The sequence below is a fragment of the Pleurodeles waltl genome, chromosome 12 (genome assembly GCF_031143425.1).
Source record: "Pleurodeles waltl isolate 20211129_DDA chromosome 12, aPleWal1.hap1.20221129, whole genome shotgun sequence".
NCBI lineage: Eukaryota > Metazoa > Chordata > Amphibia > Caudata > Salamandridae > Pleurodeles > Pleurodeles waltl.
In genome coordinates, this window is record NC_090451.1 from 238,936,339 (window position 1) to 238,957,654 (window position 21,316).

The 21,316-nt window shown below is 42.5% G+C and overlaps 1 protein-coding gene across 1 annotated transcript in view; it reads left to right on the forward strand.

Moving 5' to 3' along the window:
• Nucleotides 1-21,316, forward strand: part of AP1G1 (adaptor related protein complex 1 subunit gamma 1) — a 707,422-nt gene that overhangs the window by 236,081 nt on the left and 450,025 nt on the right. The window contains exon 7 of the mRNA XM_069217071.1: nucleotides 10,089-10,184. Within this exon, the coding sequence (XP_069073172.1) occupies nucleotides 10,089-10,184 (96 nt within the window). The remainder of the gene's footprint in view (nucleotides 1-10,088; nucleotides 10,185-21,316) is intronic.

Here is a 21,316-nt window from a genome sequence, read left to right on the forward strand (position 1 = left end):
AGATCTGTTAACACAACACAAACAGCAGATCAGGCATCCAAACCCAGCATCGCTCAATCTAGCAATCTGGCTCCTGAAATCCTAGAATTCGGACATTTAAACCTCACTCAAGAATGTATGGAAGTCATAAAACAAGCTAGAAGACCATCCACTAGACACTGCTATGCAAGCAAATGGAAAAGGTTTGTTTGCTACTGCCATAATAATCAAGTTCATCCATTACACGCATCCCCAAAAGATGTAGTGGGATACTTAGTACACTTACAAAAGTCAAATCTAGCCTTCTCTTCCATTAAAATACACCTTGCAGCAATATCTGCATACCTGAAGATTACCCATTCAACTTCACTGTTTAGGATACCCGTCATTAAAGCATTTATGGAAGGCCTAAGAAGAATAATACCACCAAGAACACCACCTGTTCCTTCATGGAACCTTAACATCGTCTTGACAAGACTCATGGGACCACCTTTTGAACCCATGCATTCTTGCGAAATACAATTCTTAACCTGGAAAGTTGCATTTCTCATTGCCATCACATCTCTAAGAAGAGTAAGTGAAATTCAGGCATTTACAATACAAGAACCTTTTATCCAAATACACAAAAACAAGGTTGTACTAAGAACCAATCCTAAGTTCCTACCAAAGGTTATTTCACCGTTCCACTTAAATCAAACGGTAGAGTTACCAGTGTTCTTCCCACAGCCAGACTCAGTAGCTGAAAGGGCACTACATACATTAGATGTCAAAAGAGCACTAATGTACTACATCGACAGAACAAAGGAGGTTAGGAAAACAAAACAACTGTTTATTGCATTTCAAAAACCTCATACAGGAAACCCAATATCAAAACAAGGTATAGCCAGATGGATAGTTAAGTGCATCCAAACCTGCTATCTTAAAGCAAAGAGACAACTGCCCATTACACCAAGGGCACACTCAACCAGAAAAAAAGGCGCTACCATGGCATTCCTAGGAAACATTCCAATGCACGAAATATGTAAGGCAGCCACACGGTCCACGCCTCACACATTTACTAAACACTACTGTGTAGACGTGCTATCCTCACAACAGGCCACAGTAGGTCAAGCCGTACTGAGAACTTTGTTTCAGACTACTTCCACTCCTACAGGCTGAGCCACCGCTTTTGGGGTGATAACTGCTTACTAGTCTATGCACAACATGTGTATCTGCAGCAACAGATGCCATCGAACTGAAAATGTCACTTACCCAGTGTACATCTGTTCGTGGCATTGGTCGCTGCAGATTCACATGTGCCCACCCGCCTCCCCGGGAGCCTGTAGCCGTTGGAAGTTATCTTCAACATTTGTACATTTGTATATATATATATTACTTAACCTTAATTTGTACATACTTATTCATTCCATTGCATGGGCACTATTACTAACACACACAACTCCTACCTCACCCTCTGCGGGGAAAACAATCTAAGATGGAGCCGACGCCCATGCGCAATGGAAGCAAAGAGGAGGAGTCCCTCGGTCTCGTGACTCGAAAGACTTCTTCGAAGAAAAACAACTTGTAACACTCCGACCCAACACCAGATGGCGGACTATGCACAACATGTGAATCTGCAGCGACCAATGCCACGAACAGATGTACACTGGGTAAGTGACATTTTCATACTAAAGCATAATGTAATAACCCACGGTCATTTACAGACAGTAAATTTCCAAGAAATGTCCACAAACATTTCCACTAACTAGCAGCTTTACTAATAAAACGATATATTGTATTAACAATAATCTGTGCAAATTGGGTATCAGAAAACATTTATCATTTGCACATCACCAAGTAAATTGTTTTGACTTTTATTTCATCCTATTAAAATATTTTTGTCATCACACAGAAGTACAGAAATGGTCATTCACAGCTACTGAAATATATTTTGAAATGTTTGTAAAGTTGACTTAGTCATATAAATGTTGAGTGTTTGGAAAAACCTGATACCAACAGCCTTTCATTTCACATAGGCAAGACAGTTCACCTTACAAAACCCTGGAACTCTGCATTCAAAAGGCAAAGTATTTGCATTGCAAGAAGACAGACTGACCTTTGACTTCTGTCTCTGAACACAGAGGAAATGGGACAAGAATAAGATTTAAAGGCATCTTAAATTCTGATTGTTTCTGACTGAACAGAACAGCTGTTTTTTGTCCAATCACCTGAAGGGGCAAGTAGGATATAAAAATTGCTTGACCTCATTAAATAAAACTCACCATAGCTAGTGATCGAGTAGATTTTTTTGAGCTCTGAAGAAGTTTAAAAGAATAGCAAGTTTGATTTGCTGCATTCATGTCTGGCTTAAAGCTGTGGGTCATCAATGTGGACATTTAATTCTAAACTGTTGATGAAGGACTTAGGGAAGGATTTTGAATAATTTCCTGACAATGGGGAACTGTTTAAGAGGGTATGGAATAACGTAAAGCAGTGGTTGCTACCAAGACTGCTTGGTCTGCCATCAAGGATTATGTGAAATGAAAACTCCCCTGAATCACTGTCCTTTCACAGTGACAGTGTTTTAGTCCTGCTAAGTGTATATGCGTTGCTGTTGGAATGCATACATGCAAGCCCGTATATCAAGAACCGGAGACATAAATAGCACAAAAGGAGACTGGTATTTCTTAATCTGAGTAGCTGGCATCATGTGTCTACTATATTAGAAACTGTGATTTCATCCTTCAAAGGCCCATTTCACCTACGGAATATATGTGAAAAATATAAAAGTTGATTTCCGAATTATTTTATGATTCATTCTGTTTCGTATGTTATTCAGCAACTTAATTCTAGCCTTTTCTATCAAGTGTATCAAATATCCAGCTCGAAATTCTCAACACGTCATTTCTTTTTTTGAATTGATATTGCTCTTCAATAAGTATGTGATAGCGATCCACCAAAGGCCTTTGGAGAAAAAAAGTTAAAATATATTCATACTTAAAATTGTAACAGGCTAAAAATGCTGAAAAGAACCACAGGGGCTGAAGCAGGCATGAAAGAGTCCGACAAACAGTGAAATCGAATTTCCTCTGAAAGTTCTTGCCTTGCATCCACCTGGCTAATTCCGTTTGTGTTTAAGGCTGTCCTTTTGAAAAGTTTCATGAGAAACCTCACCATATCTTAAGTAATTTCTTGGATTCTAGCACTTGTGGGATCCAAATTGGGTCCTTGTATGATTTGGTTCCAGAATTTTTCATGGGTTTCAGGAAAGGTTTCCTTCTTTATTTCCTTTAACTGGGTAAGATCATGAGCAGTTGTGGTATATATTCAATGTTTTCAAACTTCCGTTATTGCAATTTGGAGAAAACGACTCCCAATTTGGACCTTTACAGTGGAGGATTTTCAACATTTACATTATGTACACCATATGCAAAAATAATGGATTTTCATGCTCGGGTGTCTTTTTTATGTTTCTTTCGTTGAACTTGTGGTTTTCTTAATGCTTGGTTTTTAGAATGATGATAATTTTCAGCCATTTCCATTTACAGTGTCAGTGCCCTTACCATGTCCTTTAGATTTGAATTCTGGCAAGCAGCTTGCTAAAAGACCTGGGTTTAATTGCACTCTATGCTGGCATCGTCCTTGTCACTTGCTGATTTGCATACATGCAATCTTCTGCAACCGTTGGATATTTGCACAGTGTTTGCTCACAAAAAATGTTTTTACAGTTGGGTGGGAGTACAACATTCATTTTCTTATCTAAACCCTACTTTTTGACTGGGCAGGTAAAGGCAGCAGCCTTTTGGTTTTTCTCTTTTTTTCACGATAGAAGTATCAAATGGCTTAGTACAGTATGTAATGCTGCAATGTACCATATCAGCTTTATACACTACGTTTGGCTTGAAGCTGGGAGGATTTGGATCAGTACAAGTACAAAATAAAAGTCTTTTGGATGTTGTTGTACTTTTCAAGATTAGATACAGGTGCATTGCCAGGTGCTTAATTGGCAAACTCCTGTTTTTGATTAGACTTTCTCCAAAAGTAGTTCTAATTGTAGGGCTCAGTTCAGCGTAGCCATGTTCTCAAGTTCTGTAGCTGAAACCTGAGTTCCTAAAGTCATCTCGACCTCACTGCCCAAAGTACTTTGATGGGGTAGCTGGCTCCTTATTACTGTATAGTTACTATGCAGTTATTCTCTTTTTGTGCATCACTGTATCCATATTAACCTTCTTTCTCTGCATTTGTTAATTGTACCACAGCTTCAATTATATTTGAATTATTGATGCATTGACTTGCCTGATGCTTACTCTGCAACCTTCTGAAATAAAGTTGATCTTTTGGTCTCTAATGCTTACTTCATCTGTTTTGTTCTTTCTGTCTGTCTGGAATCCTGCTGATTGTTAGAATGAAAAGGTAAGAGTTTTGCTTCACCTCTTGCCAGCTCCCTTTCACACTTGCTTTCATTTAATTCCATCACGCCTAGCAAACTGCTCTCCTTTCTTTTCCCCTTCTGCCACACATCTTATTTTTGAGTTTGGATTTGTTTCCATGTGGTGAGCATATGTTCTATAGTTTCCTTCCATTTGCTCACTTTTCTTTTCGGATTTTGGGACAGTACAACAACCTAGTTAAGTCTGTATTGCCATCCCTGAGCCTTGCTGCCACTTGATGATATGATATTTTCCTTTTATAAACTCTGCTAGAAATTAATCCCATTGATTGTTAAGAGTAATGTAGTGTACTCCCTCATTTTCTGATTTTCACTGTTTTGTGCACCCTTCTAACAATCTGTTGACCTGTAGCACTTAATATTTCATTATAGATCCTGTTTCTCACTGTTCCTGTGTCACGTTCTGATATGTAATCTACATGCATGCTTACTCTGCAAGTCTTCTCTGCACTTTCTTTGTGTAAGCAGTGCCTTGCATTTCTGTACGGAAGCCGCTTAATTACGATCAACCCTAATTCTTCTTCATATCATTTTGATTTAGCAATTGTGCTGTAACTTAGAGTAGATTGTTTTTACTTCAATCTGTGCACTGTTATCATCTAGCTTTTAAGCCTTATATATTCCATTTTCAGACAGTGCCTTCATCAGACTTCCACTCTGCCCTTCTGTTTATTTTTCAGCTGTCCATCAGTAAGCAGTCCACTTTCATCACCTTTAACATAAACACTTGGAACGGTTTTTAAAAAGATCTGTCCCCACTGCTGGCCATGTGGGACCCAAATGACCACTTCTCAGCTAAGACCACTAAAGGTCTGCCACTTCCGTGCGCTGATGTTGGTTCTTTTGTGTAGGCGCCTTCCGAAAGGGATCCAGAGTTATCAGTCCTGTCTCTTGACAGATGTTTCCCCTCAGGTAAACTTGTTTTTACCCCAGAAATTCATTGCAGTGTCCAGTTACGGTCACTAAAGCTAGAGGTCGAAGAAACACAAAAAACGAAAGAAGTCAAAACATGGTTCTCCATCATGCTGTCATTCCCAATGCTCAGTTGTGTGACTCCGTGGTTACTTCTAGGTCTCAGAGCCGCTTATGAAGCTAACTCCACAAGCCCTTCTAGTCAACCTTGTTCCTTCTCATTGGACCGCCACGGCCGACAAGATATGTTGTTTAAAAGAGACCCGAGCGTTACTCTTTAGTACCCCACAGGATCCCTCTGGAGTGCCTTTTGGCACCTAGGATGTGAGGCGGCAGCCTGTCGGAGGCTTGTCAGCATATTATTTCATCTGAGATCAGTCCTCCCTTTGAGCACAGCACAGCCGGCTCCAGCCACGGAGCCATGTCTGACGTGCCGTCCCAGGCACCTACACCAAAGAAAGAGATGCAATGACTGCAAGCTTGAGCCTAGCCTACTCTCCCACCCCCATCATGATGCCAACCACAAATTGTGCATCTTGAAAGTTGATCAGCAGTTTTATGAGCAAGATGCGATAGGGGAGAAATTTTATGATGAGCGCAGTGTGTTAAAGGACCTACACGATCCCATTAGATTTGATACCTCCCCTAACATAGGCTTAAACTCACTTAACCCACATTCTTTGCAACAGTCATTACAAGGGTGACCATAGTTCCAGACCTTAACCCACCCATGCAAGCAGTAAGGACCAACGTGCTCCCAGAGGTTCTTAACCCAGCAGCTACCACTCAGGAACCTCTGCTTTGCTTCATAGAGGCCTTGGTAGATGCGCTGGAGGGCGCCTGGGGAAAACTAGGTTCTTGCCCACCAATCAGCAGACGAGTAGCAAGACGACACAGGCCTGTTCCAGGGGACCCAGACTTCCTTGCTCAGCAGCCCAACCCAGACAGCTTAGTGGTTCAGGCATCATCCAATCGCCAGAACCCCAACTCTTTCCCCACAAGGGCTTATGTTTTGCTGACTGTCCCTGAGGATGACAGACCCATCTTGCAACATCTGAACCTCTATGGCTAAGATGCTGCGAAATATATGATCTGTTGTGGCCTCGGCACAACTGACTGCCTGAGTAGGGCATTTAGCACCAACATAGTGCTTAAGCATTACACCTGGATTTGCTGTTCAAGCTTTTCTTTGGATGTCCAGCAGTCCGTAATGGACATGCAGTTCGATGGTCCAAAACATTTTGGGGGCAAAGGAGAGCAAAGCCACAGCTTGCTTTCTGTGCCAGCTCAGCAGTTCCCCTAATAATGTCTCTTTTGAGGCTTCGGCAGGGGGTATATGGAGAGGCAGCAGCATGCTGGACCTCAGTAACAGCAGGACCCCCAGCCCTTTCTAGGACTAGGTCGGGAAGCCAGCTGACAACCTAAGTCCAATATTGAAACTTCCTATCCCGACCACAGCCCCTACCCTCCACAACCACTGCGGCAAAACTGCTTTCATTATCACCCGGTAGGAGATTGTCACCTTTCACCTCCCCGGATGGAAGAGCATCATGTCAGACAAGTGGGTGTACCAGAACATTGAGCAAATTTGCTCCTTACCCTTTCTGTCTTATCCGCTGAAAATTTCATGCACAGCACAGCACAGCACCTCCTGGAGGATGACTTGTCCATACTTTGCAAAGAAATTAAAGCTCCCTTGACCAAAGGAGTAATGGAGAACGGTGTCTGCATCAGAGATCAGGTCTGGCTGTTATTCCCATTATTTTCTGGTACTGACAAAAGGAGAGGGGCCTCCACCATATCCTAGATCTCTGCCCACTGAACCTCGTCCTCCAGAAGGAAAAGTTCTAAATGCTCACCCTGGCCCACGTTCCACTTCACCTGGACCCAGGTGATTGAGTGGTGGGGTTGGATTTTCAGGACACCTTTTACCACATCGTCATCCTGTAATCCCACAGGCGTTATCTGTAGTTTCAGGTAGGCCAAGAATGCTTTCAATTCTCCATGCTTTGCTTTGCCTTACCAGTGGACCCTGGGTGTTCATAAAAGTGATTGATGGCCGTGGAGGTGCAGTACATCTGCGGAGGTTGGGAATACCAGTCTTCTCATACCTAGGTGACTGGCTACTGAAGGCGTGCTCACCTTATACAGTTGTGCACCGCCTCCAGATGGCGGTCAACCTCTTAACATTGTTGGGCTTCTCCATCAGTGGGATGAAGTTACACCTGACCTATTCCCAGTGGCTCCCCTTCATTGGAGCCACCCTGGATAAGGTGCCCTTTCGAGCTATCCCTCCGCTTCATGAAGTCCATGCTTTATCTCTGATCTTGATGGCTCTGATGTCTTAACCCTTGACCTGGTGAGACTGGTTCAGAGGCTTTTGGCACATGCAGGCTCTGCAGTGGTATCTGAAGTCTCACTGTGGTCAACACCAAGGCGACCTGCCAGATTATATCCAGCTGTCTAAAGAGTTTGCACGAGATCTGCACTAGTGTCTCCTCAACAGCGGTTGGATCAGTGGTAGACCCCTCTCCTTACTCTACCCATAGCTAACAATCATGATAGATGAATTGCTGTTGAATTGGGCAGGTTATCTGAGAGAGGTGGGGGGATCGGAGGACTCTGGCCGCCCTATCAGCTTGCTGGAGATGTGAGTGGTTCACTTGAAACTGAAGTCATAACTCCCAACTATCAAAGGGAAATTGATACAGGTGCTCACAGACATGACGGCCATGTGATATTGCAACAACGAGGGGGAGTGGGGTTGTAGGTCCTGTGCCAGGAGGCACTGTGCCTCTGGAATCCAGAAGTGGATAAATGCTCAGGACATCTCCCTGATTGCCCAATACCTGGCAGAATCTTTAAAATGCTTTGGCAGCTGATCTCAGCTGTGTATTGGATCACAAATTGCAGTTAAATTCTGGAGGTGGCACAGAGAGGGTATCTTCCAGCAATATAGAGAACCCTAGCTCGATCTATTAGTGACCGCGGAGAATAAAGTGTCTCCAAGCTTTTTCACAATGGGGAGTATCCATGATGGTTTCAACTTGCATTGGAGATTAGGACTCCTGTACACCTTTCCAACCCTTTCTCTCTCTTGCCCAGAGTGTTAAAGATCAGGAATTCCTAGTCCCAAGTTATCATAGTGGCTTTGGACTTGGCAAGGAGTGTGTGGTACATGTACTTCTGGGCATGCAAATTTGTCCTCCAATCCAGCTGCCTCTTTGGGAGAATCGTCTTTTGCAGCAGTAAGACTGGGGCCTGCACCAGAGCATGCAAAACATCCCCCTTCATTCATGCACACCTCCATGCATGGAGATTGAGCGGTGGCAGTTGATCGCTTTTGATCTTCTTAAGTGGTTGGTGTAATTTTGGTAGCCAGGTGTCTATAAACCAAACATTTAAGCACAGTATGCTGGGAGAAATATGTTGCCTAACTCTGTCAAAACGCACACCCATGCACATCCCCCTGCAAAATTGTCTAACATTTACTTATTTTGTCTGCCCTTAGCCCACCAAGGCCTTGCTGTGAAAAGTGAAGTGCTATCTTACAGCCCTTTTGGCTTTTAATGTGTTTGCCAGATCAGCCATCACTTTTAAAATCATCTGTTGTGATGCATTTCTGGAAAGTGCTGATCCACATGTTCCAGCCTGCACCTTTTGAGCTGCCTCAATGGGACCTTAATTTGATTCTCACTTACCATATGTGCACTACGTTTGAACAGATGCATAGCTGTCCTCTACACCTGTCTTACTCATTTCTAATACATTGGGAAGTTGAAGGGATCCTTTCTGAAAGTCATGCCTGGAAAACAGTCGTGTCACAAGACAGCAGGTTTTAAGAGGAAACCTTCTGTGGTTTTCTGAGCTTTATTAGGCTACATTTCTAGTGCCAAGGAATTCAATTGAGATCCACTCTAACAGCTTCCCAGCCCAGTCCCACTTGTATTATATGAAATCTCTGAGCAGGATAGATATTTCATGTCAGCCTTCTGGGAAGTGTGTTGTCAAGTGCAAAGTGTGTCTGGTAGTGACCTATTTCAATTGCCACCCCTCTGAATACTGCTTAAGCAATGTCCTAGTTCAAATTGCTGTGTCAGGGCAGCACCAAATATCTTTGTCCAGTTTCTCAGGATAGCAAGGAATAGCTCTCTGCCCAATCGTTTCCTCCCCTTGAACATCAAGGAGCATTTCAGTTCAACTCTTTCCATAAGGAGAGTGGATTCATCTCTTGACTTAGCTCCTTTAGCCATCTTGCTCCTTATGTGAAAGCATGCAGGTGTAATAAAGCCTCCTCTCCCCTGGTGTAGCTGTGAAAATAACATAAGTGGCACCCCTTGAAGCAGAGCAATAGAATGTTTTTTCTAAACCTTTCTTTAGCACTTAGCCAACATAATAACATAAGGCAGCACATTATATGATAGGATACACCACAGCATATGCTGGGATATACCAAACATAGTTCATACAGTTTATCCAGAGGACAGATTCATGCAAATCCGTCCACACACAGGTGGGTTAGTGAGAAACTAAGCTGTTTGGAGTGGGGGGGGGGGGGGGGTGGAGAGACTGTATAGGTGTCCACCTGGGGTTGACAGTTTACTAGGTCCAGTTATTAAATGTTAACCATTCCTAAAGTGCAGAATGAGATTTAACTTTTCACCACTGATCTGTCTGGGAATGCTGGGGTCGAGGTGGGAAGGATTTATTCAAGGTGATGTATCCCCTGATGAACGTTTAACACCTTTTTTTTTTATTTTTTATGCAGCTTGTCCCTCAGTTGGTCCGCATCTTAAAAAATCTTATCATGTCGGGATATTCTCCAGAGCATGACGTATCCGGAATAAGCGACCCATTTCTGCAGGTGAGTTCTGGCTTTACTTGTTGCAGTCAGGGATTTTCATGGAATGAATAACTTTAGTTGGAGGGTGGAAGACGTATAGTGAGTTTTGGGAAGGGGGTGAAAGGGGGGGGGGTGTTTATTGCCCTAGTATGGGGTATTCCAAAATGGGTTGCAGTTGATTGACTACATGGATAGTGAAAAAACTTCACTTAGTCTCTTACAGTTGATTGGGCACCAGGTAGATGAGTTTCTGGTCAGTGGACAGAGAATGGGATGAACATTAGTGGTAAGAGAATTTAGCAATTCCCTCCAGAAATGGCTTAGATAAAGAAAGTTTACTGTTCAGCATCAACCACAGAAGGGGCCACTATATCCCCATGATGTTGAGTGATGCCACAGTCCCCCTGTACATGACCACCATCTTTAGATTTCTTCCTGCTGGTGGGTCTGAAAGCAAACGGAAGACTATAAATATGTTTCGACTTCCGCACCTGATTAATGGTGAAAAATCCTTTAAGATTTTTAGAGCACATGTAAGGACATAGACAGCAATTCCTATAGTTAAAAACATAAATTTTTGTTGCACATGTTGAAAAAGAGATGGTCCTCGAAGTTGTGAACTATCTTGCTGGCCATTCTGGAGAGCCTCTGCTTTATTGGGTCCAAGATGGAAATGACACAAAGTATGTGTTGCAGGTAGGGGCCTGGTTACCACCGACTGAATAAGCCATACTATTGGCGCCCCTGTAGTGCTTAGAAGGTATACCTGGATGCAGGCAAATGGGACCCGTAAGGACAGGAGGCCCTTCAATGGATGTAAACTACTTGCAGAAAAGGCTGACCTGGTGCTTGCGTATTTCAAAGATAGTTGTGCCACAGCACTTTCTTTGATGTATTTGTCCACATACAAGAAAAAAAAATCACCAGCAACTTAGGAAGTTTAGGGGTTATTCCAAAGGCCTTGGTTACCAGTCCACAAGTCAACTCTGCCATTTTGGGCATGCTGATTGGTGGCAGCCATGGCTGTTCACTTGTGCAGGGACAGCAGTCCTTGATCTCTTCCCCCCCCCCTGCCACACCTGTTCCCAAGCAATTTTGACTTGACATTTCAGGCCCACAGCAAGCTGGGTAGAGGGAAGGATATGATATTTCTTCCCTGATTGGGAGTCGGTCATGTCAGACTGAACGATTTTACAAACTGTTCAGAGCGGCTATGTCCTGCCTTTGGGTTTGTCCTCATCTCTCATACTTCTCTCCCCAGGCTATTTTCAGGGAATCAAGACCCTTTATCTGGTAGAGACTTCTAGCTGCAGATACCGTACCTTAGAATATTTCTCAGGCGTCAGACTAGATCGGTAAGTTTTTGAGCAGTACCCCCGCATGTCAGTAGGTGGCGTCTTTCTGCTTGGCGGTGTCTGTTCCGGAAATGACGTGCACACTACCTGTAAAGGCACCACTGCAGTTCACAGACGTCAGTTATTTCCTTTCTGCGCCTTATAGCCCAGCTCCGTGAAGAGCTAACCTCTTTTGTTTTTTTGAGTAGCTGCTTCTTGATTTTTTGTCAAACCCTTTTTCAAGAGATTTTCTCTCCTGGTGTTTAGTGGTTTCTGCCCCCCATGGGGGCAGATTGGCCTAATAAAAATAGGCCGCTCTGTCCCCAAGGGGGGCAGAAATTCCCTAGAGTTCATTTTCCCTCCTGGGGAGCGACCCTTGCCTAAGGGGTTGCTCCCCGCTTATAAAAATACAAACCAAAAAAAAAGGATCACTGGTGTCTAGGGGTTTCTGCTCCCCCCTGGGGGGCAGATCAGGCCTAAAAATATATTGCCTCCCTTGGGAGCAACCCAGCACTGGCCAACCGTTGCAGAGAGCGAGCGAGACCAGCTCGTCCTGGGCACCTAAGGGATTAATTAGGACCAGTGATAATTACGAAATGTCTGTGGTCTTGAAAGCATATTCAAAGTCAAAAGATACACATCTGTAGCCTTCCATTCTTTTAGGGGCTGCCAGAAGGAACTTTTTTTTAATAGCACTAAACCCCTGTAAGGAAGATAATCTTACTTCATTTAGGATTTATAGTACAACTAAAAAAAAAAAACTTTTAAAAAAACTGACCCCTTTAAAAGCTGTGCCTTTTTTGGGGAGTGGAGATAAATACCGCTAGTGCAACACTATCACCAAAGAGAATACTGACATTTGAAGTTCAGATTCACCTTTACAAGACATCACTAACTCCTAACAATTTGTTAATCCCCACAGTAGACCAGTACAGGATTAGGAGATACTAGTGGGTTGTCAGTCACAAGACGAAAAAATCTTTAATGTGGTATACAAGGATAGTATGGTGAGTGAAGACAGTCTCTACAGTGGCAATCAGTTCAGTCAGACTCCTTGCACCTGGGTTTTTCGAGAGGGGCAGGGGAGAGGGGACAGACGGACCCAATTGCTTTCGGAAAAAGTTGTGTAGTTTAACAGTTATCTATAACTAAAATGATATACTTTGCACTGAATGGTTTTCAGAGTCAAATATAGTGCTCAGTGGTCCAAATACAGAGGAACAGTGCAACCACAATATTTATTTGAACAAATAGATGGGAACAAAATATTACCCACTATGAAATTATTTTGGTAGAACATCATTTGACAGTTGAATTAAGTGCAGAGGCAGACACGTTATTCATGTCAACTGGAATATCTCAAAATTTAGGCTTTCAATTGAATTTCTGCAGATGGTATTGGAACTTTCATAGATTCACATGCTTGAATCATTCCCAGTCATCGAGATGGTAGTCCCCGGTACCATGTAATAATAATATCATTTTAAAGATAGAGCAAAAATGCCCTAGACCCTTTATTTTGCAGTCTATCATAGTCAATTTAAAAAAGAGACCAAACCTATCCCTCAGCCAATCTGGCTGCAGTGTGCTTGAGAACACTCCAGAGAGAAGCTCCAGTTCTTCAGATTTTCTACCGCACTTTGTGCTGGGGAGCCTCCACTGAATTCTGCTCAGCTTCTCAATGTTTGGATACTTTATAAGTCACATTTTCTGTACCGCTCTGAAGGTTTCCACCTTCAGTACTCAAAGTTTCTGTTTATCAGAGGGCTAACATCATATCAGAAAATAAGTGTCTCTTCAGACCCTGTAATACTTGAACACCCACATCACGACTCCATTTTTTGTCTTTACCCGGATCACTCCTCAAAAGATTTTAAGGTATGTCATACCTTTGTCACAAAAATGTTAAAGGATAGAGATTGAAGGGTGGTTATCTGGCTTCAAAAGCTTAAAAAACAGGAAAGAGCCAGTTTCCGATTCTGACAGTGAGGACTCCTCATGCTAGATCCTCCTCAGAAGAGCCCAAAAAAGCCTAAAAAAAAGTCTGCCTCATGGTCTTACAAAGACCACAGTCCTTCAAAGTCTGCTCACAGATCAAGGTTACATTCATCAGTAAAGGAGGGAAAACATTCTACCTCCTTTGAAAGGGCTAAAATAAATTCCGCCTCTGAGCTGCCTACACCACCACTAAGGTGTCCCATACTTTAAAAAAACCTTCCTCTGCTCTGCATGTGAACATGCCGTCGATGAGCACCCTATCGCCGACAAGTCGACGAGCACCCCCACCGTTGATGAGAGCACCGCAATGACCAAGACGCATACTGTGGCATCATCGACGAAGATTGACAGTCACTATCTCGTCTCTGTCTGCGTCTTACCTCCTTCTCAACAACAACATTATCAATGATGGTTTCCGTGACTAAGCTGTCAATGCTCAAGATCGTCTTTTCCTTTTCGACTACACTGACGACATCTCTGCCATCGACAACCCTGCTGACAATGGATACATCTCACACCGTTGACAACAGGAAAAAGACTCAAACATCAGGAATTAATGCAGTTGACCCCTGAGTACAACTCTCCTAGTAAGGTGACTCCCCTGATACAAACTCATTTGCTAGAGGAGGAAGAGGACTTGGATAACGAAGGGTCCTGTGGTATCGCGGACAGTCCCTCCCAGTTAAATGTAAAATGCCAGGAGGAGGAATATTATGCTTCCTAGGAGCAGCCATACCAGGAGGAGATGGTGTGTATGCTGAGCTCTCTAGTCTCTTGCAATTCATGCTGTCGGATTACAGAAAAAGATTTCCACCCACTGGAGACATGGCGCTTCAACCACCTATGCCTGCGAGATCCCCAGTACCTCAGTCAGCCACCCTGCTCCAGAGGCCTTCATCTTTGCCTCTCACAACACTCCATAAACAGCTCTACTTCACGACCCATACACCTTGGACAAAGAACTAGAGGAAGAAGAGATATGTGAGGCTCATATGGAATGGAATGACTACATAATCCCTACCCCATCATCTCCTACGCCCATGAAAGCCGACTCGCCTCTTGAAGATATTAGAGGTTTCCATAAATTACTTGAGAGAACTGCTAGAAGATTTGCACTTCCAGTGCCATCCAAGCAGATAGACTGCTTGATATATGACTTTAAGGAGCCATTTCAGAAAAGTGTGTGTCCCATGCCTATTGTGTACTACATATGGGAGTAGGGTTTGAAGGTAATGCAAAATCCGGCAACAGTCAAAGCAGTTCTTTCAAGCCTTGACAAGATGTATAAAGCCCCGGAGGATACTCCACCCTGCCTAACTGGTCATCCACACCCAGATTTAGTTATTGCTCAGTCAGCGCAAGGATGACCTAAAAACCCCTCCACCCCAATTTTTGCACCTCCTTACAAAGACAGACGTTTAGACAATATTGATAAATGATTTTATTCTATGTCAGATCTCACGGTGAGGGAGGCCAACTCTCTGGCGGTGTTGAGCACATACTGTAGACTGTTATGGGTTGCTATCATCCCGTACATAGATCAGCTTCCAGAAAAAGACGAGCTGGAATCAAAAAAGATCTTGCAAGAGGGAGAGAAGACATCCCCAGAAATTATCGACTGCGCAATGGCTATTGTCACCACTGCATTTTTTGTCAGCTTGCAGGTACCCCTCTGCTAAGGAGACAGAGCTGGTTAAAGGCTACTTCATTTCACCCGTAAGTACAGAATAAGATCCTAGATCGCCCCTTTAACGGACAAGCCTTGTTTGGCAAGCATGTTGATGAGGATCTATACGCAATTAAAATGGACAGTGTAACAGAGAAATCACTTGACACACTGCAGTTCAGAAAGTCTTCATTTTGCGGAGCCCAAGGACGTGGAATTCCTTTATATAGGGGAGGCTATTAACTATACAGATACCCCTCTTACACGTCTATCTCCCAGCAGTTTAGTCTGCAATACACACAGTCAGCCTCCAGAAGCAGGGTGCAACAGACCTGTGCCCAGGGGCGACCAGCTTGTCAGGGGAAAGACTCTACTCGCCTCCAGTGATCTATCCATGGCTCCTGCTACCCCTATCCCATCAGATTTCAGAGTAGGGGGCAGAATATCCTCATTCCTCCATGGGTGGCAGGAGATGACATCAGACCAGTGGGTCTTGGACCTCGTTCAGTTTGGACACTTGAGTTTGTCAGATTCCACTTCTCAACTCTCCACCCAAGTCCCATTCCCAAACATCTCCATCAGCTCAAATTAGAGATCAACATCATGCCTGAGAAAGAAGCGATAGAGAGGGTCCCCCTCTCCCAGCAAGGAAAAGGATTTGCCTCCTGTTTTTTTTTTCCTAATTCTCAAAAAGTGGAAAGAATGGCGTCCTATCCTCAACATTAGAAATTCAAACATCTATCTCAAGAAGCAATCCTTCATGATAACGCTAGAAGATATCCTCCTCCACTTAAACCACAGGGATTTCATTGTCCATCCTTGAGCTGCAGGGTGTGTACTTTCATATCCACCCTTCCCACAGGCAATTGTAAAGATTCACAGTAGCAGGCAGCCACTACCAGTTTTGGGTTCTCCCCTTTGCTCTGAAATCAACACCCAAGATATTCGCAAAGTGCCTGGCACCTGTGGACGAATTCTTAAGAAAACAGAAGCACTAAGTCTTCCGGTACTTGGACGACCGGCTCGTCAAGGCAAGTCCTTTCAGGCAGCTCAGAAATCTACAAGAATGTGTATTGTCCTGATCAGCAAACTTGGAATCACTGTCAGTTGGAGAAAATCCAGTCCTCACCCATCACGGACTACAACCTTTTGGAGGGCAAACCTGAGCACCACATCCAACAATGCCCTGACCCACTGCGAAAGGCACAAATACTGATTGCTTTGGCAAAAGCCATTCAGAAAAAACAAATATTTTTCAGTGCGCCTTTACATGTCGTTATTAGGGGAGATGTCCTTGTGCATCCCACTAGTACAGTTATAAAGGCTATGGATGCATCCCGCCTAAGAGGAGCTAAGCCTCCAATGCTTTCAAGCCACAGGCGGTTCTGACGATCTCATTATGATCACTCCAGTCATTGTCGAAACTCTTAAGTTGGTGGACTTGCCAAAAACAACTCAGTACCCATGCCTCAGTGGAAGGATGGGATCATACCTTCAAGACCTACAGGTCAGCAACAAGCGGCAGATAACCTCATCAAAGTTTTACGGAGGTATATCAAGTGAACCAGTCTTGGCCCCTTGATATACCTCCGTAAAACAAATTGTTGTCAAGATGTTTTCCTTTTTAGTTTGTGTTTTTGTATTATTAGAGAAGTAAGTTGGTTTGGGTGGACCATGCTAATCTGGGCCAACTTTTTCTGGATGACATTTTCAAAAAGGTTGGATGTGTTGCAGTGATGTAATATTTCAGGGAACCATGGGACCTATATACTTTATTTTGGTGTCAAAGCATAGGTTTTGGTGGTAAAGTAGTCTTGTAGAGACAGAAAATAGCTCCTCAAAGCAACTCTTCCACCATTTTCCAAAATGGCGGCTCTATAACGTGTTAGCCATCTTATTGGTTATTCATTTAATGCTGTTTTTGTTTGTTTCTTTACCTCCTGACATTGTTTCTAACTTCAAAATCTGAGAACTCCTTCGATAAAGAAGAATGTCAAATGCCAACCTAATACCAAAGAAAAGCGAACATCAACTGCGGCTAGACAGAGAGTTTGAGATGCTGCAGAAATACGGCAAAACAAGGTTAACAGAAGGCTGCACCTAATGGATGAAGAGGATCAAATATTTTTGCATTGTAACATCAAGTGCTACAAGTCGTATACAATGGAAAAAAGCCTTGAAAAAAATAGTTAACAAATAGCAGAAAGCAGTGAATCACCAGAAGAATCTGAGTCTTCTGAGATAGTGACCACAACCAAACCCAATGTCCATCCACTTAGAAGATCGATGACTACCCCTCACCCACCTCCAACAACTGATCAGAAAGCAGAGGATCTTCAGTTTGTTATCTATGGTTTAGCCAAAGGCATTGAGGAAAGAACAAAGTACAGAGTATGTGAGTCATGTGAAACATGTTTTTATCTGCCGCTGGTTTCTTCCAAGATTAAGTTTTTAGCCGTGCAGCTGATCTAAGCAGTGGAGTGAATGTTTTTGCAGCGGATTTGTATGCTCACCTGAACTGTATGCTTGCATGCATTTGAAAATATGAATGTACAGTGAGCTTCCAGCAGCAACTGTTATCCTTCAGTTAAGTTTGTACTCTTTGAAAAACCAAATGACGTTTTAAAGCCACTCTTGAGTGCTGGATACTGGTTCACACACAGTTCAGAGAACTAATGGTCAACATTGATGAAACTGTATTGATCCATAATAATGAAATTAAGATTTTTCTTGTGAGAATGTACAATGACAGAATTTGTTTTTGTAGTCTAACAAAAAGAATGAACCACCTATGGTGTTCTCAGCTGAATTTACTCCTGAAGTTCTTGCTGCCAAAATAAGATCACAGAATGCAGTAAAGTAATCAGGAATCATTTTAAGTAACATCCTGAAAAATTTAGATTTTGGATATAATGACAAATTGTATGATGCCACAGAGCTCCACAAATCATGGGAGTCAACAGGAATTCTTGCTGTTGTCTTAACATTTTGACATCATTGTTTAATATCAGCAAAGCAAAACTGTTATAAGATAAAGTTGAGTTTGGAACAGAAGCTGACAACATTGATGATGGCTTTGAAGATATAAGCGGAAGACCATCTAATGAACAGACAGGCCTGTGCTGTGCAAATGTACTGTCTTTTCCAAATCATGTTTTATGAATTACATCACGATAAAAAGAAAACTTCGCTACACATACATATACAGTCTGGCAAGTGCAAAAATTAGAGAGTTAATCACTTCAATGAACAGGACTGGTATATCAACAAGTTATAATGACATAGTACGGTGCAGGAACTTGCTAGCAGCTCATGCTGTAAACACCCCTTCCAAGTCATGGCTCTCCTTTGTCTGGAACATGTAGCACACATGGGACTGCCGTGGTGCTTTTTCAAGATTGTACCGTTGAAGTAGCTGCTGAAAAAACATTTATCAGTTGTAGACATAAGCAAACAAAGCTGTAAACTTGAAACCCAACTGCCTTGCCAACGTGTGCAAAATCAATACAAGCCATCAACACGTCCCAGTCTTCCAGAAAGTTTTAAAGTGGCTGAGGACATGGATCTTCTTCTACCTGATGCTACAATCCACATAGCTGATTTAGTTGAATTTATCATACTGCTTACACGATGTGGACTGAAAATTTAAGAAAAGCCAGTTCTTCCGTGGGCTGGAATTCATGCACTGATAACTCAGAATACTGTTCCACTGAAGGAGGTTGGGTTTTTACCTGTAATATCATCTCCAGTTGCAAACTACACAACAGTATACACAGCTAAAAAAAACAAATAAAAAAACATCTGAAATATGAGTGCTCAGTTTGAAGACCTGCCTATCTATCCTGCCAGTCTTCTGCGATGAAAGTGTTTTCCGTATTGTAGCTGACATTTTTATGAGCAGCCCAGTAGAATATGATGATCTTTATCCAATGATAGGTGTTTTCCACATGACAAAAGTTGTGTTGCGTTATGCAGAGAACTTATCTCCGTGGATTTGGCATAGATGATGCACTTATTGATGCTGAAATCTTTGGAAGCAAAACTGGCCAGTCACTATTGAGCGGAGTTTATTTGCTTTCCTTATAAGGTAAGCTCATTATATGCGAGGCTATAGAAACACTGAGTTGGAATACATTCCAAATGAGAAATTTGGTTTTGCACTTCTTACCTCAGATGTAAACAAGGCACAGGGTGTACTCCATTCAAAAGAGATAAGGCAAAGCCAGGTAATGTTCAGTACACTCAGTTCAAAATCAGAAAGCCTGAAAACCAAGCTCGTAGAGTTTATCAAAGAATGTGAAAAACAGTCCAATCTTTGCAAGTACTGAGGAAATGTTTTACACATGATAGCTGTAGTGAAAAGCTTAGTACATGCTGATCGGGAAGGTGATTGGGAGCTGCACATGAAGACTGTGGAATCACGGACTACTGTGTTTCGCAAATTTGATTGCATAAACTATCTGAGATATGGGTCCTGGTATTTGGAATGAGTGAAGAAGGTAGAGGTGGATAAACCATTCTTCTATAGAAAACTCACCCAAAGACATTTTGTGGCAAAAGACAGTGGGAAGGTTCAATGCTGTGGCTCCAGATATGAAACTGGAGCAGGCGATCCAGAGATCACAGAAAAGCTTAAAGGGAACTGTTGGTCACACACACAAAAGTAAATGTTGTTTAGTGGCAGCATAGTTTACCTTGAAGTCCTTTATATTTGCAATGTTTTCATATTGTGACAAATTCAATTTAATGGACCATTTTGAAACTGTTCCTCAGCATGAACTTGTGAGAAAGAGTGGGGAGCATTTTAATAAATGTTTGCAGCCTTCGTCATTTTATGCAGCAGCAAGGAAACCCCTTTGAGATGACTGAGACTGTTCGATTACTCAACTTTGTGACAAAACAGTATGTGGATAACAATATGAAGACACATCTACTAGAAGTCCTGGAACATGGATCAAAACTATACACAGAACCAAAGCAGGAGAGATTTGTATTGAAGGAGAAAAAGCTAGTTGACATAATGACTAAAGCTAAACTTTCACGCTTCAATTGCCATACTAAGAGTTTCATCCAACCAGCCACTAAAAACAGGTTACAAAAGGAAACCTACTTTTGCAAGCACATAGATGGATGTTGCAAAGGAATGGGATGAATTTGTCATGGACATTCTGTCACTTGATCATCAAACAAACGCATTATTTGTTGGGGATGCTGCATCTAAATCAGTGAAGCACAAACTCGTACAAGAGCTTGACAAAAAACTTGAAGAGGTCGTTGAGACCGTTCTACAGATTTCAAAGCCAGTGTGCACCTTGCAAGAAATGCACATTGTCTATGACAGTGATCCTGAACTATCTGTCAAAAAATGTGAGATAAACAGACAAATGTCTACAAGTGGAACAATTGACCTTGTCTGCATCAAAAATTTGACATCTATACCTGTGCAACTTGATAAATTCTGGCCATCAACTTTGAACAAGATGAACTCGCCAAAACAATGCTGATGATTCTGTGAACACTGAATTTCCAATTATTGCAAGTGGAATGATTGTCAATGAGGAGTTGGTGCCTGCAGAGGGATATTCACAAGGTACAGGCCATATTCAAGAACCTAACAGCAAATTGGAGGAAGCTGTCCTTAGTGTTGTGCCACATGTTGAGTGGGCTGTTAGAAATGGTTCAGATTGAATCATTGTACTGTCAAATGACACAGATGTTATTATTGTGCTACTTAGATTTGTTGCAACGTTCATAAGTCTGAGATTGTCAGAGTTATGAATGCATTATGGAACAGGCGAGAAAAGGCACCTAATTCTGCTTCATATTCTCTACGAGAAACTTGACTCGGAGATTCCCAATGTTCTTATCAAAAGCAAAAAGAACTGGGGGTGAATGTTTGAAATTTTTCAGCATTCTGTCCATCCCTTGTTCTTTTTTGGGTTCCCTATTATAATCTCTTTGGGCTTTTAACCACACCCAGGTCACACCTGTCACTTTTGGTGGTTTTGGGCTTGCCTTTTAAAATCCACTTGATTTCATTAGTGAAAGGCATGCAGAAGTCATGTCTTTTGCAGTGTTTAGACCTCCTCCAGTGTTCCGGCCAACTACTAAAAACAAAAGAGGCTTCATGTATGTATGGTTTCCAGACTACTTTA